The sequence below is a fragment of the Ailuropoda melanoleuca genome, chromosome 6, assembly GCF_002007445.2.
Source record: "Ailuropoda melanoleuca isolate Jingjing chromosome 6, ASM200744v2, whole genome shotgun sequence".
Lineage (NCBI taxonomy): Eukaryota > Metazoa > Chordata > Mammalia > Carnivora > Ursidae > Ailuropoda > Ailuropoda melanoleuca.
Window position 1 is genome coordinate 94,488,850 of NC_048223.1, and position 25,928 is coordinate 94,514,777.

The 25,928-nt window shown below is 35.4% G+C and overlaps 1 protein-coding gene across 6 annotated transcripts in view; it reads left to right on the forward strand.

Annotated features, from left to right (window-relative positions):
• HECTD2 (HECT domain E3 ubiquitin protein ligase 2) overlaps nt 1-25,928 on the forward strand; it is a 77,881-nt gene that overhangs the window by 47,690 nt on the left and 4,263 nt on the right. For 2 of the 6 annotated variants that reach the window (XM_034662938.1, XM_034662940.1), the window contains 14 exons: nt 2,304-2,349; nt 4,067-4,176; nt 5,617-5,765; nt 6,744-6,882; nt 9,258-9,354; nt 12,418-12,525; nt 13,360-13,492; nt 14,378-14,466; nt 17,368-17,526; nt 21,107-21,181; nt 21,811-21,898; nt 21,984-22,090; nt 23,626-23,741; nt 24,663-24,806. In XM_034662938.1, coding sequence (XP_034518829.1) covers nt 2,304-2,349; nt 4,067-4,176; nt 5,617-5,765; nt 6,744-6,882; nt 9,258-9,354; nt 12,418-12,525; nt 13,360-13,492; nt 14,378-14,466; nt 17,368-17,526; nt 21,107-21,181; nt 21,811-21,898; nt 21,984-22,090; nt 23,626-23,741; nt 24,663-24,806 — 1,560 coding nt within the window. Of the gene's footprint in view, nt 1-2,303; nt 2,350-4,066; nt 4,177-5,616; nt 5,766-6,743; nt 6,883-9,257; nt 9,355-12,417; nt 12,526-13,359; nt 13,493-14,377; nt 14,467-17,358; nt 17,527-21,106; nt 21,182-21,810; nt 21,899-21,983; nt 22,091-23,625; nt 23,742-24,662; nt 24,807-25,928 lie in introns of those variants that run through there. The other 4 variants (XM_034662939.1, XM_034662941.1, XR_004626216.1 and 1 more) reach the window with 4 other exon arrangements.

Sequence of the window (25,928 nt, forward strand, 5' to 3'; positions counted from 1 at the left end):
CAACTGATTTCTGAGCATTGATTTTGTATCCTGCCACATTACTGAATTGTTCTATAAGTTCTAATAATTTGGGGGTCGAGTCTTTTGGGTTTTCCATATAGAGTATCATGTCATCTGGGAAGAGAGATAGTTTGTCTTCTTCTTTGCCGATTTGAATACCTTTTATCCCTTTTTGTTGTCTGATTGCTGTTGCAAGTACTTCTAGTGCTATGTTGAATGATAATGGCGAGAGTGTGCATCCTTGTCCTTAAACCTAAACACTTTAAATCATTATTCAGTCAAGATAATTCTTCCACAAAGAAATGTTACTGACTAAACATTTATATATATATATGTGTGTATACATATTTCAAATTTTAACATGTATGTTATATATTTATATTTCAGACTATGTAGCTTTACATTATGTAAAGTTCATTTAGTACATTCGGGGCAGTGATTTTATGTTTTCAGATTTATTTTGTAACTATAACAGAAAAGTGAGTAATCATTTGGTCATTTTATTTTCTTAAAGGAAATTCAAGGAGATACTGGGAGGTGAACCTTTTTTTCCCCAGCATTTAATTTTGAAAAATTTCAAACCACAGAAAAGTTAAAGACAATGAAAACTCATATACCTTTCACCTAGATTTACCAGTTGTTAATTTTATGCCACATTTGCTTTTTTGCTTTCTCTCTCGTGCATGTGAGTGTGTACGTAATTGGGTTTTTTTTTAGTAAATGGAAGACATCAGGACACTTAACCTCTAATTACTTCAGCATGTATTTCTTAATAACCTTTTCCTACATAACTATAACACTGTATCGCATGAAACAAATTTAATGTTTTTCTAATAGTACTCTCTCAAATGCAGTCCACATTTAAATTTCCCCAGTTGTCTCAAAAGTGTTCTTTAATATCTGGGTTTTGTTTTTCAATCCAGGACCAGTCAAGGATTGACTCTGAATCTGGTAATCATATAGATGAACCATTTTTATTTTTATTTATTTATTTATTTTTAAAGATTTTATTTATTTATTTGACAGAGATAGAGACAGCCAGCGAGAGAGGGAACGCAAGCAGGGGGAGTGGGAGAGGAAGAAGCAAGCTCATAGCAGAGGAGCCTGACATGGGGCTCGATCCCAGAACGCCGGGATCACGCTCTGAGCCGAAGGCAGATGCTTAACCACTGTGCCACCCAGGCGCCCCAGATGAACCATTTTTAATTTAAGAAGTTACTTCAGGGAATTTGTGAGAGTGTATTCAATAGACCCTGAGAGGGTGAGAAAGAAACACTCACCAGCTTTGGGAATAGCAAAAACTCTTGGTCAGATTTGATAATGCAAAAATCCAGATTATCATGGAAAAAAATTACAAATTAATTATTTCTCAGAGGTATTCAAATATGAATTTAATTTTGAATTTAATTAGAAACATACTAAATGCATTTACAGTGTGATTTGATTTGCAGACATTTCTATATCTATCACTTCAGAAAAAGATATATAAACACAGCATATTTTCTTTCTGTGAAAGAAAATTTTTTTTTTTTTGACAGAGAGAGAGCACAAGCAGGGGGAAAACCAGGCAGAGGGAAAGGCCCACTGAGCAGGGAGCCCGATGTGAGACTCGATCCCAGGACCCTGAGATCATGACCAGAGCCGAAGGCAGACGCTTAACTGACTGACTCACCCGGGCATCCCACATATTTTCTTACTTCAGTGCATCAGTATTTTTAAGTGAGATATATCAACTATCCTTCATTAAAACAAAAATATAAGTATTCTAAAATTGTTGATTATTCATCAGGCTCTTAACTCTTTCCCAAGTTAGTCATGATATTTACCTCATAAAATGTTATAGCCTATTTAATTCACCTTTTTCTTTTAAGATTTTATTTATTTATTTGAGAGAGAGAGAAAGCATGTGAGAGCACAAGTGGGGGGAGGGGCAGAGAGAGAGACTCTCAGGCAGACCCCATGCTGAGTGCAGAGCCTGACACAAGACTCCATCTCACAACCCTGAGATTGTGATCTGAGCCGAAACCAAGAGTCAGATGCTTAACCAACTGAGCGACCCAGGCGCCCCTACTTAATTCATCTTTTAGGTGTCTTCAGAACCAGCCAAGAGTAAGCACAGAAGAACCTGTATTCCCAGCATATTATGAATCTGTTACTGTCTCAGTAATCATACATATTAACTTAAGTCTCATTTTTGGCTTTTACCACCTCAGTTCTCACAAAAACATGTGCTAGTAATTTTTTGTTAGATGCTGGAAGATTAAATACTAATCTGTAATCAATTATGGTTATTTCTTTTACAGTCCACGAACAAAAGATGATCTTAGAGCATATTTTATACTTTTACAGGTAAGAAAGCAAGAACTGAAGTTGTCTAATTCGCATCCCAGTCTATGCATGTGTTAAGGGAAATGGTATCAAGTACTAAGTATTATTTTGTACAACATTATTGATATTTTTTAGATTATAGTGTAACCAGAGCATTAAAGTTATAACAAATAAACAATGGGAAGCTAAATTATCTTTGGGATTAAAATTTTAATGTAGTTCTTGCCTTTCTGCTGTGGTATTCAGGAACAAGCAGAATGGAAGCACCTCTTCTTCCCCCAATCAACCTCTTTTCTTAGAACTAGCTTTAATGGGCTCCAGAACTTTCCTTTATTTCCCAACTAGTACGTCTCTAACGTCTCTAGGTATTTTTAATAAATGCTTCCATTAGAATTCTAATGGAAAAATCAAGGTGGTTGCTTATGTTTGCTATAGCAAAGGTGATGACCCTTGCCCTCTGGATAGATACAGATTCGTAGATACAAAAAAATAAGGTCCGGACAAATGAAAAGAAATTTTGAGTTTGTATTATTTTTGAAAAAGAGGTATGTTATTACATAGCTAGCATACTGCTTTTGTATTAGTCTTTACAATTTACAAAAGGTGTTTGTGTATATTATTATCTCATTTAAAGGTAAGAAAAAATTATGTTAAATAAGATACAGTGTTTAGTTAAATATTACATCCAATAAGAGAAAATATGCACAGTAGGAATAAAAGAAGAGGGAGAAGGGAAAAAAGTAAAAGTGGGGGAAAAGGAAGCAAGTAGACAAGAGGTAGTTGAGAGATATGAGAAGGGAAAGTAGAGAGGTAGGAAGGACAAAAGCAAAACTAGAAGAAAGGGAGGAAATGTATGTAGATAGTAAAAACTAGAGAAATGACAACTGAAGTTCAGATTTTGTGAGTGAGTCTGTTAGTCAGCAGTAAGCTCTGCCCATGAGACCTTCTCATGAGCACCACTAGGTGAGGCTATCAGCTGGAGACACTCTGATTTTGAATTTGTCTTTGCCAGTAAGTCAGTTTTGAAAAATACATGGTGCTCTCTTAGTTCCCGCAATTTCAGTTTATTTTTCAGTAATACTCATTTTTTCCATGACTTTCTGAAATGCACATTGTGATGAGTTTAGGTTGTAGAGATGTAACTAGAGGCTTCAAGCACTCCTTCAGTGTCCCTTTGACATTTGAAAGCTCAGAAGCTGTGATCTGACTCTCTCCTTGTTCTTTGTGAGACATGCAACTAATTCATTTCACAGTGGCAAAAGTTTCACAACCAGCTTTTACTTCACTTTTCTAGCATTCTTTTTTTTTTTTTTTTACTCAAGGAAGAACGAGGTTTTTTGTTTAATTGGATGATAGTGATTGCCATGGAGCTAGGAGCCTTACATACATTTTTTTTTAACTACTTAAAACAAGTAAGATGGATATTATCATTCCTATTTTAGAGATGAGGAAATTCAGAATCAAAGTATAAGGAACATCCCTAAGTTGTAGAATCAGCCCTCAGACCCAAATCTGTCTTAATTTCAAAGCCCATGCTCTTTCTGCTATACCACAGCCAAAATTGAAGTTTCTGTTAGTTAAGCAATTAAAAAATAAGTTATTGTTTTATAGGATTTCACCCAGTATTTCATAATCTCAAATTAGTTTCCTAGTTTACCACTTAGCTCATTAAGCTTAGTGTCTTTCCTTTTACATGTTAACAAAATTTTAACACAATTATCTTTAATATCTTTTTCAGAATCCTCAATTTAATAATACATCTACGTATGTCATCTATGCTCACTTGCTACGACAGATAGCTACCTTAGTGGAAGCTGATCATCATTTCCTAGTTCACTGGTTTAAAAAGTAAATCATTCTATCATATTCATAAGAACTCTTATAATCGTACAGTTTCAAGTTTGATATTAGTGATTTTATAATAAAATATAGTTAAATGTTTTCAGGTCTTTAGAAATGATCTTTTAATTAACAGTACTTCAAAGCCAATTATAAACATATACTTTAGTACCACAGAGAGTGTAATTAAACATTTGTCTTTAAAGCAAGGAACCATTTTGCTGGTGCAAATTGTTGTTGCTGTTTCTATCCACTGCCTACGCTTACCAGTGGTTTTCATGTATCTCAAAGATGGTGACTGGATTTTCTCAGATACTATTTTGATTTGTGTCTTTTTATTTCCTATCTTTACATCAGTCAGTCTCACCATTACTTACATAGTGCCTTTTCCTTACCTAATAATGTCATCATAAAATATAGCTTTGCCATCGATATCCATTTATTAAAAATACCGTGTTTTTTCATAAAGCTATACTCACATAAACAATGACTCTTCTCTATGATTGATAAAACGTTAGAGGCAAAATATTTTCAGAATTAATTTTAAATACAGTCGGTTCTCATTATTCATGATACTTATATTCTATAAAGTCACTGCTAACACCGAATTAACAAATACTGAGTCATTGATCCTACGGGACATAACAGGGTTAGGTTCCTATGAGCTGCTGGTCATAGCATTCCCATCAACCGATGAATCCATGGTCTTGTTTTTACTGCATCGTGTGTTAAGACATTTAATAGAAGTTGTTGATTCATTAGCATTGAACTTGCGACCAGCAGCACTGTGACTAATGTCTGAACAAATTTTATCTAACACAAGTTTATTCTCCATAAGGTACCTCACATTCCTCCCGTACTTGAGAACAAACACTAGACAGAACGTTAGCACTACATTTTGGGAGCCCTTTTAAAACACCAGGATGACTAACAAAAAGCATGAAAATGTGGAAAACATGACGCTAAGTAAACTGTGTGAAGGGTATCATTTACAGTGTGAGAGCTAAAACAAGAAGGCAGGGTGTTTCTTTGTTCGAGCTCAGCTGGGAATATGCATATCTGGCAACTCACATTTTTTGCCATTCTGCACATCTGCAAATGACCACGACTGAAAGCTGCACTGATATTGATCTTGGAGTTACAATTAAATTTTAGCAAGTAGGCAAATTTGCAAATACTGAGTCTAAATAACAAGAATTGACTGAATATTGAAAGCCTTAAAAATGAAATGCTTGATGCTAATGTTACAGTAATTTTGGTGTTTATTTCTTATTTAAGAAACAATACTCCAGGTAAGATTTTGCATCTTTTCAAATATTTGGCAACTTACGAAATAGAATTTGGGGGGATATTCTAAAATTTTATGTGTACGGGATGCACTTTGATATCTAACATATTGTCAAAATAGAAAATGTAATTTGATTGGAATTATTTCAAAATCTTTACCAGATTATCCCAGAAGAGGTTCAAACAATTGGTAGAGAGATTGCTGCAGTTTATTTCTTTGCGCCTGTTTCCTGCAAAGCCTGAAGAATTTCCACCTATAACAAAGTGTTCCTGGTGGATCCCATCAGCATCCAAAGTGTTGGCTTTACTTAGTAGGTTTTATTACTCTGTCTTCTCTTTTGTTAAATATTAAGGACATTTCTATAAGGATCTCAAAGTACTGTAGAGGCGTTCTTAAATTTTAAAACCTTCCTTTGAAGTGAAGAATTGTAATTTATTTCCTGTTTTGATAATGGATTTCACATTTAAGGTATAAGCAGTATTCTGTGTTCTGGCCATCTGCAAAGTAGAGACCCCTAAGAAAACAGGAACTGATTCCCAAGAACTCCTAGGAGAGAACACACTCACGGGAAAGTAGTGTGAGGAGGTGCTAACCTGTGTACTCCCTTTGCTGTACTGTTCTAATCCCTAGCACAAGTTGTTTTATAAAAGCAAGACATGATTGGCTGCATCTGACCCACAATTTTTAAAAAATATTTAATTAATTTATTTATTTGTTTGAGAGAGAGAGAGAGAGCACACACGAGCAGGGGAAGGGGCAGAGGGAGAAGCAGACTCCCCCGCTGAGCAGAGAGCCTGGGTTGTGGGGCTCAATCTGAAGACCCTGAGATCGTGACCTGAGCTGAAGGTAGACACTTAACCCACTGAGCCACCCAGGCGTCCCCTGAACCACAGTTTAAAAACAACAACAACAGGGGCGCCTGGGTGGCACAGCGGTTAAGCGTCTGCCTTCGGCTCAGGGCGTGATCCCGGCATTCTGGGATCGCCCCACATCAGGCTCCTCTGCTATGAGCCTGCTTCTTCCTCTCCCACTCCCCCTGCTTGTGTTCCCTCTCTCGCTGGCTGTCTCTGTCAAATAAATAAATAAAATCTTAAAAAAAAACAACAACAACAACAACAACAAAAAAAGACTACTTTTTAAATTTGGAGCTACAATTGCTTAAAATAGAATTTCTAGATAAAGGCTATCTGGTGAACATTAAAATGNTTCTAGATAAAGGCTATCTGGTGAACATTAAAATGTTTTTATTAGAATGAATCATGCACATGTTAGAAAAGATCATTTTTAGAATTTATCTTTACAGATACTGCAAACAGTTTGGTTCATCCTCCCCTTATTCCTTATACTGATTTCTATAATTCTACACTGGATCACATTGATCTCATGGAAGAATACCACACCTGGCAGAGCTTTGGAAACTCTCACAGGTACAATCAGAAGCTCATTTTGATTACTTACCTAAACAAAATACTATTCAAAATAATGACTGGATGTTAAATTTATATAAGTAAATTTAAGTATGCACATAACTTTATACATAAACTTATAGTTTAGATATCCAGCCCTGAAACATCATTATATTTCTTAAAGCATTTTCTTTTTCTTATATTTTGATTTTATGTACATGTTAATTTGGTTTTGGTTTGATTAACAACATCTTTTTAAGAAGGGAAAAGTTCTATCTTAGTATGCAAGTTTCTTGTATCTTCTTCTTCTGTATGCTATCATCCAGTACAGGGGTCACAAACTTTCTCTGTAAAGTGCTAGATGGTAAATATTTTTGGCTCTTTGCACTTTACGAACTCTGGTATACCACTGTAACACAAAAACAGCGTTAGACAGTACGTAAACAAACAAGTTTGTCTGTGTCCCAGAAAACTTTCTGTACACAGGTGATAGGCCGTATTTGTCCCATGGGCTCTAGTTTGCCAGTGTCTTTTCTAACACAGTGATCATACACTTACACACGTACAGTTCACTCCTTTTCTCCTTCATTCCGTAGAAAAAGTGATTGTCCCTTATACACAATATACAAAGAATGGGAGTTACAGCGGAAGGGCTTCACCACAAATTATTTATTACAATAGTGTAATAGGTTTTCAAAATGCTTGACCAAATTCTTTAATATACTGCACCTATATCCATACTCATAGTTTGGATTAAACCAGCATGACTATCCCAAACATAGTTTATTCCCAGACCAGGTGATAGCTTAGAGAGTGTGTCTGTTCTAAAGGAGACTTAATAGATATAGTAGGGATATAAGTAACCTCAAAACCCCAAATTAGTTTATAAGTTGGTTCAATCTACCAGGGACGCTTTCTGTCAGAATTGGCCAAAACCATAGACTGGCCTTCTGGACATATCTCAGTCTGCATCTGAACACTCAGAACTAAATAAGAATTGTTTCTGAGGACTTTGTTCTGTCCAATGGATATTTTCTTCAGAAAGTATTTATTTTACAAAGGCACTTTTTTCTCTAACTTTAATATAATTGTAATGTTGTAGACAAAACCACAAAACAACTCCAAGAGTTACTGTTCAAGTTTCAGTAACATTTTTAAATACGGAGCTCTTCTAACTCTGTGCCATGGTACCGGTGTACCAAGAAGGAGTTACAGAGGACTTTTGATCCTATGATCCTTTCAGTGTGGGGGAAGCCAGCCTGGACTTAGAGGCGGACCTGGAGCCCAAGGGCAAGTCACCTCTGGAGATGAGCAGCCACATCGGCTTCTTTCAGTGTGTCACACACACAGTATCATTTTTCTATGTGCATGACTAGGGAAGGGTTGAGACACACCATTTTAAAATACATAATAAGACCAAGACTAAGGTCATTGTACTTCTTTCATTTCCAAATTTTTTAGGTTGCACTTAGTGATTCAATACTATTACACGTTAGTACTGAACAACTTTTATTAACAACTGCATTCTAGAGAAAGCTGTTTTATTTGTTATTCGCACTAGGGCAATCTCCTTTTTCCTCATTATGCCTTCTTTGCACCCAGTGCTCGACTATACTTGGATGGATTCCAGCTGTAACTGCTGGATTCATTGCAACCACTTCTGAGGGAGTCTGGCTCCTGAAGTGTCACTGTCACCTACTAGTTGTCTCTAAATGCGTTTCTCTCTGGGTAGTTTGTAGCTTTTTTATATAACATAGGATCAGCTCTAAAGGGAGGAAGTTAGTTATTCTCCTGACCTTTGATCATGATGTTGTGTCTTTACAAATACATACCATTTCATACTACTTCTCCATTAAACACAATACCAGTAGCAACATACTTTTATTTTATTGACCTTAAATTCATTACTTTGCTTTTTACTACTGTAGTTATTGCTAGATTTCCTCATTTCTGAAGTTTGCACATGAGAAATATCCATGTCATAATGGATTTTTATAACAATTTCTGCACATGAACTTTCTGTCCCAATATCCTCCTTCATTAGCACTTCTGCCTCTGGGGTCTGGTGGTGGCCATATTTTCACAGGTAATGTCTACAGGTGACTGTACATAAACTGAAATCATTTGTATAAACCATGCAAGTCGTTAGTACATTTCAGAATGTTAGATGTAGCTTCCTCTGGAGAATGAACACACAGCGTGTCTAGAAATGATGTGGACTTCACAAGGCTGTGGGGATTAAAAGAAATGATGCACATAAAATCATTTTGTAAATGGCTAAACACAATACAAAAGTAATGTTTTATATTGTTAGGAGGGGTACCTTAGATATTCCCTTAGTATAATTTTGCTAAAAATACACCATTTTGCTTTTTCTGTTTTCACTTGTTGAGCAGGTTTTCCTTCTGTCAGTACCCATTCGTTATTTCTATAGCTGCAAAAAAAATCATTATTCAAAGAGACTCAGAACAACAGATGATAAGCATCGCAAGGGTAAGCCAGCTACAAAAACATATTTATGCTGACTATAATCAATATAGTAAATAATTTAATAAATAAATCAACTGTCTTGTGAATTGTTCTAGCATAATCAGGAAATGTTAAAAGTAAAATTCATTTTATAACTCCCTCCAAAAGTGCTTAAAACCTGTTCATGATACAGGAAAGAGATAGTCCTCATCAAGTTCTCATTATATTATAAATAGAGCAGGAAGATGAAATACCTCTCACAGACCAAAGTATGGGGAACTTGTTGGACATCATTCCGTGGATACCGTATTCCAGCTCCACGGTAGCCGGCAGAGCACTGGGGAAGACTACAGGGAGGGCGAGGAGGGTTCTTAAGGGCACACCGCTCAAACCACTGCAACGTGTTCTAGGTTTTATGAAAATCAGAAACAGCCAAAAAATTAGGAGATGTACAACCTTGGGAAACTGAGAAATATGTCCAAAAGAGGTGATAGATGTTTTATGGATTTTTAGGAAACCAAAAGTCATGGAGACCCATAGAAACTGGGGTAGCAGTCACACTGGCTGTAGGCAGACCACGCAGCAGGATGAAGTTTACCTCTGGGCCTGTCCTTACCGCCCCAGCCTCCAGCACTTGTGTCTCCGCATAGCACAGTGAAGTTACCTTATCTAAGAGACACGGACTGAGTGAGCAGTTTTTCTTTTATTAGAGCACTAGACTATACATTTCAGTGCTCATATATTTTGAGCATCTGCACACTCACTACTTAAAACATGAGAGGGAAGGTTGGCAGTAGTCTTAAAGAGATCCTCAAAATTAAAAAATTATTTCCATGTCTTGTCCAAGAATATGAAAACATCCCTGAAGTATAAATTATAATACTTAAAAATGCTTTAAAAAATAAGAAATGTTCATTCTTCAGTAATTCAGTTCCCAGAAGGTGAGTATTTTTTTCTATCACAGAGTAGGACAAAAGATTTGAGTGACTGGTGACATCCCAGAGTCAGCTTACACTGACTATGAGAGTATTAGAAGACATGTTATTGCCTATGTGTACCCAGGGAGTTCCAAAGCCGCTCTATCCCCCTGAAAAGTAAATTTAAACAGGTATATTTGGCATCAGAATTATTACTTAATCTCGGGTAGATATTGGCTTAAGGATTAGTCTATATAGCTAGTCATTTTGGAAGTTTCTATTAGGGGCATTTATGCAATCTCATGTGCCTTTTTAGTACTTTTTTACTTTGCGCTATGACTTTTTTATATTTGTAAAAAAAAAAAAAATCTGAAGAGTTTATCTCAGTTCCTCTGAGCAGTTTTCTGCCATGTCACTCCTACTTAAACATCGAATATCTTCTTTTATGGAAATTTAAATTAAAAGGAGAGTGGCAGCTGTAGACTCTGTCACAGGCTGTCTTCCACCCAGCATGGACACAAATGAGTAGAGATTAAAGAGTTAAGTGGCATTATCTGTTCTTATGGGTGTTTCCCAACGTTCATTTTGACACAAGGACAGACAGCCTCACCCGTAGTTACTGTAAACAAGAGCTCATATGGTATCCGAAGTTGCAAAAGAGATTCCCCAACCTAAAAATAACCTCCTCATCAGACTGGGTCTAAATTCTACCTTTTAGAGATTATTTGTTTCATTCAAAGCATTTTCTATTAAGTATTCCTGATGGAAGGAGTAGCCACTAAGCCTTGTTTACCATTAGCATCTTAGTATAAATTTGTTTGCTGGATGTTTCCAGTGTGGTGGCTTTCTGGGAGCTAGATTGTGAACACAGCATAGGAAAGGGTAGGACAATAGGTCCATGACATAGGATACTACCCCAGGTATAAAGATCTGTTTGAGCATCAAAGAGAGGACCCAGAGAAGAAAAAAGAAATTATTAAAAGCCTTCAGAATTAGGAATTAGAGAAATGAAGTGCTCTGAATGTTTTATTATAGTAATCTACAAAATCATGGGCATAACCTTATATAGATTTGTAGTATTAAAATTTTATCTACTAAAGCACTTCACTGCATTATTTAAAATGTCTGAAATGTCATCTCTAGTCTATAATAATTTTTCTTTGCTTCCAAAGAAGATGAAGTAGTCTGATAAAAATTATTTAACTCAATTAAATTATGTAAATTGAAATAAATTGTCCAAGCATGTAGACTTCTTATGATACTTATATTTCTAATAGGTATTTTTAATGTGTTTTTTACATACTCATTACTTATATTTTGAAAAACCATAGATTTTTAAAATTACGCACATTTCCATTACCCAGACATTTCCATTACCCAAACATAACATACCCAAACTGTTAATATTTTAGTAAATTTTCTTTTGACATTTCTCCTCTATATTATCTTTAAAAGGCAATAGAGTTAAAACAATTTTGTATACGCACTTTTGTTCCCTGCTTTTTTCACTTGTACCTTTCTTAAATATTTTCCATGTTTTTACATAATTATAACCATCCCTTTTAATAGTTGTATTATATTCCATTAGGTAGATACATATATTATGTATTTCTAAAGTTTTGCTTTTATAGGTAGTGCTGTGATGAACATCTCACTGTATATTTTTTGTGTTGAGAATTCCCAGAAGTGGAATTTTGGGACAAAGGGTATGAACATTGTTAATGTTTCTGATAAATGTTGACAAATTACTTTCTAAAAGTAGACTGTGCTTTTCCAGTAAATTCAGTATTTAAAAAGCTTAAGCCACTTTGTCATCAGTAGTATATACCTCATTTCAAATGTTCCCACGTTATGTTTATTAAAAAGCCTTGCTATTTAAGAGATGAGATGGAAACTGTGATGTAACATTCTTTACTATAAAAGCTGAATTATTTTTGGTCCTCCATTTTGGACCCCCTTTGGTTACCATGCTTCAAAATGAGAAGATATATATATATATTAAATATATAATAAGAATATAATAATAAATTGTGTAATTGAGTTTATGAAAATATTTATATGAGAGATGGCATAGAGAAGGATATGAATGATTTTTACTACAGTGCTTAAATGTTTTAAATGAAATTATAGTTTCAGAAAAGTAAAAATGTTTGCTTTCTTTTTTAAATAGCAAAGTTTGGTGGATAAAGTATCTCGAAGACAGAGACCTGATATGAACATGTTATTTCTAAATATGAAAGTAAGACGGACACATCTGGTTAGTGATTCGCTTGATGAGGTATAGATCATTTATTCCAAAATGGTACTAATTGATTAGAGCTTTCAATAATTCTATAATATGGTGTATTACTAAAGTCTTAGTAATCTGTTTTTCATTTTTGTATGCCAATAAGTGTGCTTCCTTTTACTCTGGTACCATCGTTAAAATCAGTTATGTATTCACAATTGAGCCTTATGTTCGTTATTTATATGTTTATTAATGGTTTGTTGTTAACTCCCCAGAAAAGGATTTTATGTAGAACACTTAAGTGAGCAATCTGTGTTTCTGAATATGTAACTTAGATTCCGGACCCACCTTTGTGACTTGCTGGGTGTGTAACAAGTCGTTTTAACTTCTCCAGGCCTGAGATGACTCATCTTTAAAATTAGAGGTCTGACCTCCAGGAGATACTGAGTGTACTAGGCCCAAACATACTTTGGTTGTATGGAACTTCATGAATCTTCAGTGCTTCAGCCAGGTCTTCACGTGGCTATTTTAAGATAAGGGCTAATTTTGTTATGTGATTTTTAAAATCAGGAAGGAAAGTTAAAGAAAAGGAAATTAAATATTTTATGATATAACCTGCTAAATTAAAATCTTGGAGGCAATATGATACCAGGAGACAGTAACTTTGGGCAAGGTACTTGACCCTCTAATTCTTTCTCTTGATCTCTACAACAAACATAATAATGCTTAATTCATACAGTGACAAATTATTGGATAAATGGGATGGAGGGAGTTTTGTGACATTTTAAATAAAGATAAAGATTGCCTAATGCATTTCCCAGAATTGAAAAAGTTAATTTCCTTTTTACTGGTTTTGGTTCTTCTCTACCATATTTTTTCAAATAGTTGACCCGGAAAAGAGCGGACTTAAAAAAGAAGCTGAAAGTTACATTTGTAGGGGAAGCTGGTTTGGACATGGGTGGCTTGACTAAAGAATGGTTTCTTCTTCTGATTCGCCAAATTTTTCATCCAGATTATGGTGAGTATTCAATTTTTATGAACAGTGTTTCTTCATAATTGTTAGATTAAGTAGACACTCTTATTTTTAACCTACCCTATGACTTCTTAGATTTTTTTGTCAACCATAAATGTTGAATAATTTAAGGATTGCTATTTACATTTTTTAAAGTGAGCAAACTAATGAATGAAATGTTCATTATCTTACTGGGAATCCTACACAAAAAAGACTGAAAGTATATATTTGCAAGGCAACATCCCCATCTTTCCTGAATAAACCAAATCCATGAAAATTTGTCATTGAAATAAAGAATATTCAGAATTTAAAAACAAGACTATAGCTTGCTCTACACTAATACTTGAAGCCTCTTTCATTAGATTTTGAGCCCTTTTGATAAATAAGAATTCATTAATTTTTAAGACAAAAGTAAGCTTTGAAATTTAAATTTTATCTTAGAGGAAACACCTATATAATCCTTAGTGTCTATAAAAGATTTTTCTTCAAAGAGAGTTTTAAGTGTTTTTCTTACTCTTTATTTTGTATATATGTATATATAACCTCTTTCTGGCAGTGGATAATGGAGATGATATGAATAAATTAAAATCTCCAGGAAACCCTCAGAATTAATTTTGATCATAACTTAAAAACTATTGTTTTTGTAAAAGAAAATCAACCGATTTAGTTTTCTCTTTTTAGCCCATTTATGCCTTTGGTTCAGGATGCCAATAAACAGTAAAACGCTCTTACCCATCATTGTGCATGTTTTATATATTTTAACATGAAAGATGATTTGTAACAACTATTGCTGAAATGTTTTGCTTCTAATAGATGAGATATTATGTACATTTTTAGTACTTTGGTTTTTTTAATCAGTCATGTTAATGAAAATATGTTTCTTTTTTGCAGGCATGTTTACATATCACAAGGATTCACACTGCCATTGGTTTAGCAGTTTTAAATGTGATAACTATTCTGAATTCCGATTGGTTGGAATTGTATCCTTTAAACTTTCCACTAGGAGGTGCTGGTACACTAGAGATATTAAATTTTAGCTGACTTTTGGAAGCTGTTCACATTAAGCCTTTTATTCAGATTTAACATTCTTGTCAAATTTACTAATAGATTTTCAATTATTTGCAGTATCACAGCTATAAAATGTCACCAGACTTAATTAATTAAAAGGAATTATGAATTTTTTATATTTTTCTCTGAAAATATCTCAAAATAAAAAGTTATTTCTTATTTCATATATTATCTGAATTATCAGAAAATTAAGACATTTTTAAAATTAAAGTATCTTTTCCATTCATAATGAACTATTTTTTCTGTTCTTTTACTTTGTGCTTATTTCACTTAGTTTAATAAATTGTAATTGTGGAAATTAAATCTAGGTCTTTAATATGCCCTTAAATCTGGAAACTTCCATAAAAATTAAAAACTGAATGGAATGGGAATATTTAAAGTATATGGCATTATTGTGTAGTGTTTTTTAAATTATATAAATCCCTGTGCCATCCTCTGATCCCTGTCAGGTGGGGTGGAGAGGACATTCCTGCATTGGGGAGGAGATTGGAAAAGACTGCTGCCACATTTACTTTTTTAATTCTAAGAAATATGATTGTCTATGGAAGAGTGAATAAATGAGCAAGCACTGGAGATACCAAGGTTAAAAGAAGGGAGAATATCCAGCTTTAAGATGTTTACCATCTAGTTAGGCAGATGACCCCCAATTCAAGGTCATCAGTTCTCAGAGACTCATCTTTGACATTGAGTGCTAAGGAGTTCTGAGAAGGAAAAGAGTCAATGTATTCTTCCCAGAGAAGGTAGAGGTTTAAAAATGGAGCCATTCTATTTGATTGGCACAGGGCTGGAGAGAACAGGACACAGACTGGGAGAATGGCTAGAAACCAGACTGCATTGTCCTGGGCTTGTTACAGAGGAGTGTCCAGGCCCCTTGATTGAAGCAGAGGACACCCTGGGAATAAGAGGACAGCTTCAGCAAAGGAATCAAGAGTGATCTTAGAGAAGGCTTAAAGTTCAGTTGCATTTGTTGGAATAAATCCTGAGGAACGTATATTAAAATTGAGAAAGTGGATGGGAGAAAAGTTAGCAGGGAGAAAACTGCCCATTAAGATGGTAAACCTAAGTTGAAATTTTATATATGTCGTCATGTCCGAAGGTCCAAAGCACCAAGTTCCACAATATGGAGTTCTCATCAATTCTTAGACGTCTGTTTTTATAGTGTTATCTACAGTAATCATTTGTTGAATGTTACAGTTTCATTGAAGGCCTGAGTCACCAATACTTCTCACTATACTACGAGCTATTTGAATTCCCTGATATATATGCTTGTCATACTTTACATTCTTATCACAGCTTAGATTTGGATGATATTTTGACTTTCTCATATTTATAATGCAGTATTAGATCTTAGCTTAAATCACATTTTTAGAATGGTGTTATACATAAAATCATAAGTTTACTAATTGGCTTCTTTTGCAGTAGGCATTAGTTTCTATTCAATCATTACCCAAAAGAGCAAGGTCATTAACCATATTTACATATGCCGCACATTTCAAGTTAATTAATTAAATTAAATAACAGGGTTTTCACAATCTACCCTGTTTGCACCACCTGATGCCTCAGTAATCCAGCGGAATTCCCCCATCCTTGTCTTGTCCTTGCTTCAACCAGCACGGGTTGACTTGGTATGAAATGAAACACTGTGGTCTACATATGAAACTGCCCTGTGGCAAATCTTATGGGCCTGTTTCCTCATCTGCTAAAAACCTGCCTTTAGGGTTATAATTTTTTAAATTTTTAATGAAAAATGCTTAGAACTTGTCACTGTGGTAGAAGATCATAAATGGTAACCATCATAGGTATTATGGTCACTGTCATTGTTGCTATTATCACAAGTATGGAATCATTTTCAGTCTCTGTCCCTTGAATACACTGCTCAGTCTCTGTTGATACAGTTACCTATAAAATAATATACCTATTCCTTAAATTATTAACTTTCATTCTGACTTTGCAAATTGAAATACACGTTGTCTTCCAATTTTTAAAAATTATTTTCAGTAATTTATCCAGGCCATATGTTTAGATTTCCTTTTCAGCCTATAAAATTAATGACTTCCTTATAACTTGATATAATAATCTTTATTTGACAGCTGAAATAGGACATTTAAAATCCCTCTTTCAACAAATGGATAAGTACATTCTGCCATTTAAGTAATAAATAAATAAAATGCAATTGGGCAGAGTTTATGTATATAACATCTGTCGCTTTTAGCCTCAACATTTGTGTACACTCCGAGTAACAATAAAGGCCTTTCAAGTATTTCTGTAGGAGAGTAATTGCCTTGTTAGACTGTCAATAGCGTGTATGTACATCTGTGTGTATGTGTGTGTGTGTCTGTATCCATAGGTTTCTTCAGTTCAGCTCTCTTTACATGGTCTATATTTAGTTTTAAAATAGTTAAAATGATCACCAAAATTAGTAGTGTGTTCTGCACTGAGTTCTGAATAAATTGCTGCTGCTACTTATAAAATCACCAACAGTGTTTAAATTTAGAATAAATTTAGAAAATATTTTCTTGTAGTCAGATAATTTATGAAATGTCTGAAATTGCTGTCTGTTGTGATCTTAGATAAATTTATCTTGGGGAATCATCAAATACTATCAACCGACCCCCCCCTTTTCACATGACTTTTGGTAATCAAGGGATTATATTATGTAAAATAAAAGGAAAATAAAGAAAAGGAAGTATGTGGGATTAATTAAAGTCAGTGTTAGATCTGGAAGAAGTATGCAAGAAATAGACTGATGCATAATTCAAAACTCATTTGTTATCATGGATTTTATGTTAATGCTTAACATTCAGTATGCATAGCTTATGGGACTAGCTGTTTATAACAGCATTACCTTGGATATTCGTTTCCCCCCCTGCTGTTACAAGAAATTATTGAGCCCTCCCATCATTCCTAGTGATCAGAATATACCAGTAGGCATCTGCAGTGTGACCACTGACGACTTGTGTCAAATTATGCCTGTAAGTATAAAGTTATTGGCATCTTATTCCTTAATGCTAAATCATCTCTCTTCCACCTAAAGTCTTTCTCCTAATGCGTCTTATTTTTAAATATAGTTTCTCTCTACCTATGTAACCCATCTCCTTTTCCATCCAGTTTTCTCCTTCCTCATAGAGAGATATCACCCGCTTTGCTGCACTCCTCAGCTCTTACAGCATAGCGGAACAGGCTTTGAAGTGAAAGAGACAGAGATTAGAATCCAGGCTCTGCCACTTACTAGCTCTGTGAACTTGGCTAAGTTGTTTAACTTTTCTGAACTCTCATTTCCTTATGTGATCAATGAGATAGCAAAACTTCTATACGGGGCAATGATACGAGATAATAAAGCCCTTAGTACTTGATTACTTCTGTGAATTCTTATTAAGATGATACTGTGCAATATCAGTAACGGTGTCTGCAAAAACGTCTCTAAAATACATACGACAAATGAATTTCATGGTACCATCTCTTATAACATTCCTCCGTTCAGAAATTAGATTTCTCATCAAATTTAATCAAAGATTAAAATTTAGTAGAGGAGTGGATGCTATATATATCCTTCTGACAATCCCTATAATATTATTTTTTACAGCTGAGTTTTAATAACTGTTGGTCAGCGGAAAATTCTCGGTAATATCTTTAGCAAATAGCTGAGATGTGGAGAATTTCTGTTGCTAAGTATTCCTGTCTAAATATCCCCGTGTTTTAATGATCCAATGAGTTTGTGTAGGATTGGTGCCTTCCTGCGGAAGTTGAGATATCGCTCCAGAACATGTTTGGTTAGAAAACTACTCTTCATACTCCCTGGGGGTTGATATAAACAAATTTTTCGAAGTTGGTTTATGATATTTTCAATCAAGGGCAAATATCCATAAGTCATATAAATTCTTATAAGACTTAATAGCGGGGCACCTGGGTGGTTCTGCCCTAGGTGTGGAACCGGCTTAAGATTCTCTCTCTCCCTCTGCCTCTGCACACCCCCCCCCAAGCATGCACACTCTCTTTCTCAAAAACAAAAAAAACAAAAATGACTTAACAGAAAAATAATATGATATGGGAGTGCACAAGTTAATAGAGCAGGCTCTGATTAAGAAACTGACAGGGCGCCTGGGTGGCTCAGTCCGTTAAGCATCTGCTTTCAGCTCAGATCACGATCCCAGGATCCTGGGATCTCCCCGCAGTCAGGCTCCCTGCTCAGTAGGGAGCCTGCTTCTCCCTCTCCCACTGTCCCCTGGCTCATGGTCTCACTCTCTCTCTATCTCAAATAAATAAATAAAAACTTAAAAAAAAAAAAAAGTTCTCCCTTCTATAGTCTTATATCTGCAATATAAGAGCTATGACTCTGGATTATTCACTGAATTTTCTTACCTGTAAAATGTTAGAAATAGACTAATCTCTGAGTTACCATGATCTCATTTTAGACTTTTGTAATTTTTTTAATTGCACATTAAATTTCAGTCAAGTTTTTTACCAATTTTCTAATTTTATTACTGGTTTTTGCCAATAAGTTGCCTCATTTTATTATTAAAACTGTTCAAATTTGGCTCACTTAGAGCCAGCTCTTTTTTAGTTAATAATGGATATTTTATGAATGACTACACTGAAATATAGTTTTATATTATGGAGCTGAAGATTTCACTGTGCTAATTTCATATTCTTATGTTGGCCCTTTAATAATGAATCAAGATTCCTACAGTGTGGTGCTAATAATGCAGTAATATTCCACTGTTTCCTTCGACAAACCACCAGGATTGTCCTGCGGCAACAATAAGAAATCTTCCCAACCTTCATAGCCTTGTGAAAATTACACTTGAGGGTTTTAGATGAGAACAGAGGAGACCCGAGCATATCCTTGAATCAGCAACTATAGTGTTTCTTCTGCTTAACTCACTCCCAAATATGTTGTATTAAATAAGACCAGGTAGGGTATTCAAATGGTGTGTAAAAACAGTATTCAGTATATTCACACACTCTTTATCTAATTTTCAGTGTACAAAATCATAAAAAGTTTATACTGGTAATTTTAGAAATAGCATATTATAGTTAAGAATCTAAGATTGACCGTATAGGTAAACAAACAAAAAAATATTCTCCTCAGAAATAGGGGTTTGAAAATACAAAGTCTGGAAATAAAGGGCCTGTAGTCCCAAATAAAACAGACCTGAATACGTAACTTCATGACCTACTGACTTTGTATTTTGTCATTAAAAATTTCATCTCTGAGGGGCGCCTGGGTGGCACAGCGGTTAAGCGTCTGCCTTCGGCTCAGGGCGTGATCCCGGCGTTATGGGATCGAGCCCCACATCAGGCTCCTCTGCTATGAGCCTGCTTCTTCCTCTCCCACTCCCCCTGCTTGTGTTCCCTCTCTCGCTGGCTGTCTCTATCTCTGTCAAATAAATAAAATCTTAAAAAAAAAAAAAATTTCATCTCTGAAAGATGATGGTAAGTCTTTTCCCCTGGGTTCACCTGGTAATCTGTGGAGTTCTTAAAAATTGCACACTCCCAATTATAATTTTCAGCATTCATAATTTTTATTAATAATTGAAGCAAATGATGACAGTCATACCAAATATGCCAGCCTAGATTTGTATAAAAATTTCTGATTTTAAGAGAATGGAAAATTTATTATGTATTTAAGTGTGTAAGATCATTCTATACTGTTGTTTACCTTTTCCTCTAATAATTTAAAATAAATTAAAACTTAAATTTTTTTCATAAAACCTGAAAAATATTTTTAAATATTGGGTCAGTTTTTCTGTGTGTAAATCTTTGTTCATGGATAACATGAGTTATAGGAAAATACTACTTCTGCTGTTCCCAACTTTTTGAGAAGAGAGAAGGGCACTGTAACTGAAATGTAGAAACCACTTAACATGTATGAACTGTGTGTTTTTATGCTTAAAAGATGAATCCTAAGAGCGCAGGTTTTTTTTTTAAGTAATGATATTTTTATTTTTTTTAATTTTTTTAATGAATTTTTTTTGTTATATTAGTCACCATACAGTACATCCCCAGTTTTTGATGCAATGTTCCATGATTCATTATTTGCATATAACACCCAGTGCACCATGCAATATGTGCCCTCCTTAATACCCATCACCAGCCTATCCCAATCCCCCACCCCCCTCCCCTCTGAAGCCCTCAGTTTGTTTCCCAGAGTCCACAGTCTCTCGTCCACAGGTTTTTTAAAGAATATACATTGAGAAATACTATGAATTCATAAATAGTAATGTTGCAGATAGTGGTGAATTACGATGGAGACTGTGCTCTTCACTCTCTGCATGAGAACAGATTCCAGAGTTAAGCCTCTGTCATTTGAACTGGATGTTTTCCTCTTACATGACTTTTCCCAATGAGTTTTTCCAAACCCTTCACGTGGTAGAAATCATTAACAAACATTCTGTGCCCTGGAAAAATATATCTCAAATATTATCTTTAGTTCAAAATCTGAAAGAGTGTATCTACTCTATCTCACACGTGAGTTCACTATGGTAGATTTGCTTAACTATTTTAGGTAATATTATTTGTTTAAAAACACAGGTAACAGATTTCTTTTTACAGGAGTTGGCCCATGGGTTAAGTGAACTCCTCTCCTATGAAGGCAATGTTGAAGAAGATTTCTATTCAACGTTCCAGGTACTGTTAAGGGCAAATAGCTTTCTTTAACCATGTATTCCATATATGAAAAATGCCATTTGTTATTCAATACCTATCATTAGAAAAGATGAACAAGGATTAATCAACACACAACATCCTTTGTCATAAAGGGTCTTACCTTGATAAAGCAGGACAGTGCAGCAGGCACAGATAGATGACCAATCAAGGAAAGTGCCCAGAGAAATTCCCCAAGGGGGCAGGTACTCTGCTAGGCACCTGGCATATTCCCTTGACTCAGCCACTTTCTCAGAGCTTTTCAGCTTCTAAAAATAAGTCTCACCTGTAGCTTCAATACAAGAAGTTAGGAGCAGAAACTAATGGATCAGACCAAAGTGGTCTCATTTCCTCTCCCCTAATAGTAATTGGGGGATGGAAGCCAGTAATCCACAAAGCTCCAAGACCTGAATACTGTCTAAGTGGCCACACAAGTTGATGAACAGCAGTAAGGTATTCAACTGTGCTCAACAGAGAGGGTTAAGTCCCTGTAGTTTGTACGTTGAAAAGCGGAGGGACGGAACCTGTTCTTAAATTTTCACAAATCGGTTCATGGAAGCCTATTATTACATTAACCATACCAATAAATATCTTGTGTTGGAATCTCCCAACAGGTTTTTCAAGAAGAATTTGGAATAATTAAGTCCTACAATTTAAAGCCAGGTGGTGATAAAATTCCAGTTACCAATCAAAATAGGAAAGGTAAGTAGACACCATTTCTTAATTGAAATGCATGAATGTTTACCATTTACTTTTACTATTTAACAGATGTAAAATTGCTTTCCAGAATATGTACAGCTTTATATTGACTTTCTTCTCAACAAATCCATCTATAAGCAGTTTGCTGCATTCTATTATGGATTTCATAGTGTGTGTGCTTCAAATGCTCTGATGGTGAGTTTAAAACTAAATTAGCTTTTTTTTTTAAAAGATTTTATTTATTTATTCGACAGAGATAGAGACAGCCAGCGAGAGAGGGAACACAAGCAGGGGGAGGGGGAGAGGAAGAAGCAGGCTCATAGCGGAGGAGCCTGATGTGGGGCTCAATCCCATAACACCGGGATCACGCCCTGAGCCGAAGGCAGACGCTTAACCGCTGTGCCACCCAGGAGCCCCAAAAACTAAATTAGCTTTTAATTAGATTTTGTAATACTATAATATTGACAAATAAGTCCTTAAATAGATAAGCTTCTAAAATAGAAAATATTTTTTACTTTTTAAATGTAGAGCTAGAAATAAAAATAGTTTTCTCATTTTGGCCTTTATTTTCTAATGGGAGAAAAGACCAGTCATCTCCATTTTTCTTTCCGTGGGCTCTGTCTTATACTATGTCATTTGGGGCTTTAAGAATTTTCCTTAAGAGCAAATGAAGAGAGCCCATAGGCCCAAGATCTTAATACTGAGGGACAAAGCACAGAGAACAGAGTTAACATGTCAGCTCCAGGGCCGAAGCCACAACTTCTTCTGATTAAGGAACATATTCATAATTGCTTCCTGCTGCAACTCTAAGTTACCTTTTACCATAGGAAGTAGTTTGTCCTCAGAGTCATGATGAACTCTGGTTGGTTTGACATGCCTTAGCCATGTGAAGATGGGTTAGCTGCCATTTAGAACACCATGTCGGATAAAAGTCGGCAGGAGTCTTCTCACGAAGCCCTGCTCTCCGCCCCAGCTACGCAGTGTGCGCTCCGGCATGCCACTTGTATCTCCCCTCGGTTTTATTATAGCGTTTGGAGTAAGGTCTTCCATTTGAGTTGTTATTATAGGAGAGAGCTGGTTTTAAGGTAACTTCTATCCCATATTTGTTGTTAAGAGCACCTTTGAAAAGGGAGCACTTTATTGAGCTCTAACTGGGTTTTGTGTGTGACGCACTGCTAGTTGTGGGAGTGGAGGGAGGGAAAATAAGTATTAAATGGCACAGCATGGTCTCTGTTCTTAAGTTCTAATCTCTTTAGGTGAGACACAACTTACGTAGGTGAAAAAACCAGTGAACTACACGAGGCAGACTGTAACCAAGTACCCAAATTCTGCAGTGCACCTGGGAGGCGCGTGGGATATCGGAAGGAGGCTGGAATAGCTAAGAGGGTTTCAAGCAGGCTTCAGGGGAAGAGTTGTCATTTGAATTCATGCTTAGTCATCTGCTTGTTTTCCCCACAAATTGCTAATTACTATTTGCAAAAGGGAGCGCCTAATAGTTTGACAAGATTTATAAACTTTCAGAAGCAAAAATATCTTAACCTCAGTAGAAAACTAAAAATGGAGAGTTTTCCTTAATAAAAATGGCTTGATTTACTATAAAGAAGTCATGTGTTTTGTAATTTGATTCAGTGAAGATAATTCCAATTTCATTTTTAATATTTACTTTAATTACTAATAATTACTTTAATAATCACTTTTTATTATCATTTTTGGAAAATAATTATTGGCAGCTGCTTCGTCCAGAAGAGGTTGAGATTCTGGTCTGTGGAAGTCCCGAGCTGGACATGCACGCTCTGCAGAGAAGTACTCAGTACGATGGCTACGCGAAAACAGACTTAACTATAAGGTTAGCTCAGTCTACTTCTGAAAGTGAGGTTGCCGGAGAGGGAGTGGAAGAGAATGTAACTTATTTGTAGAATTTACAATCTTTAAATCAAGTAAGTTAGCTGAAATATTATAGAGTCCCACCCTGCCTTATTTTATCTTTAGAAAGTAATGTGAGAATATTAAATATGAAATCACTTAGCAATCCCCTGAGAGAAAGTGACATAAATAAGTTTCAACAAAAGTATAAAGATTTTTTTTTCAGATCTTTTTTTAGAGAGAGAGTGCATGAGCTGTGGTGGGGCAGGGGCAGAGAGAAGGAGAGAGAGAACTTTAAGTGGACTCCACACCCAGCGCAGAGCCCAGCATGGGGCTCAGTCTCATGACCCTGAGATCATGACCTGAGCCAAAATCAAGAGTTGGATACGTCCCCTACTGAGCCACCCAGGTGCCCCAAGATTTTACTTTTTTAAAAAGTGACTTTGATTCTAGAATTCGGGGATGCTATACTTATAAATAGCATTTTACTAGTACTGTGCTGAAAAAAAAATGAGACTTGTAAATTACATAGGCGAAAAATGGCTTTTGTACTATATACTGTTGGACTACTTTTATAATTCTATAAAGATGTTACTTTGGGGGTGCCTGGGTGGCTCAGTAGGGGTTTCAGCTCAGGTCTTGATCTCAGGGTCTTGAGCTCAAGCCCGGAGTTGGACTCCATGCTGGGCATGGAGCCTACTTAAAAAAAAAAATGTTAGTTTCATAATGCTAGTCAAAAATCTAATTCATATATAGAAGCTTGTCATTCCTTAACTTCACATTAAGGGCTAGTATGTATGTTTAAGAGAAGTTTTTTCCTTAGAGCTTACTTTATGTTACTTTATTCTGATCTGCAGAATTTTTGACAAGACATTTTATATAAATTTCCTTTGATGTTCTCTAGATATTTTTGGGATGTTGTGCTTGGATTTCCTCTTGATCTTCAAAAGAAGTTGCTACATTTTACTACAGGAAGTGACAGAGTACCTGTAGGAGGAATGGCTGACTTGAACTTTAAAATCTCAAAGAATGAAACTTCTACTAACTGGTAAATTTCCAGATTGTAATTTTATTTTTAATCTGTAAGTTTTGCTAATAATAATATGTTTGGAATTAGAGGATTCTTTCAATCAGAAGTCATTTTCGTAGAAAAAAAATCTTGGGAGTAAATACAACCTTGAGAGAGTATGCATTGAAGTTCTCTATTCATTTTTAAGACTTACCAATACTAACTAATAACTCCTTTCTATCAACTTTTTACTTTGCTAAGCTGGCTGCTTTGTAGTCTCTTTTAGAATCTGTCTGGCTTTTAGTGGTACGTTGTATTATGTTCATTTTTATTTAAAGGTGCTTTTTATTAAAAATATTAAGGTGAGTTTTTCGCTTGTATTACAGTTAGTTCACAAAGTCCTCTAATAGTAGTCATTTTTTTTTATATCCAGTGCGTTTTGCATATGAAGGTTGTAATGATGGCTTTGAATGATGGCTTTGTTTTCTAATAGTATTGATGGGTTAATGCTGATCTACTTGTTTTCCCAAACACCTTATAATTTCTAAAGCTGATATGAGTAGACACTGTTTTTATTAGAATCATTTTTTTCTCCCACCCAATATATTCCCTGAGCTTTGTCAGCTCTTTCTTTCATGTTAGAACTGGACCCCGTCCTTTCCTTTCCCACGGCCATCACCCTGGTGGAGTTGTTTTTTGCCTCATTCCTAGCTTACTGAAATGGCCTTCTTCCCAGTCTACTTGCTCAGATACTTCCCTTTTTAATTATTTTATCCTGTTAAATTCATTTTCCTTAACACTGCTTTGTTCATGGTATTTCCTTGGGCCATAATACCTTTACTGCTCTCCTTCAGTGTAAGTTCTAGACTCTAGAGCCTATCCAATAAAGCTCTGCAGTCTTCTCCCCAAGATTACAGATCAGTTTTCCTTTCTTGTCATGCTTTAGTCAGCAGGTGATTTTGCTCTTCCTTAGACACATTTTGTCCTTTCCTTTCGTCATACTTTTAAGTGGCTCTTTTAACACATAACATTCACTGCTGTCTATCTACTCAAGAAAGTTCTACCCCTCCTTAAAGACCCACTTTCTCATCAGCTTTCTCCGTGAAGCCAAAAATCGTAGTTCCTTCGATGCGTTCCTCAAATATTTAATAGAAATCCTAT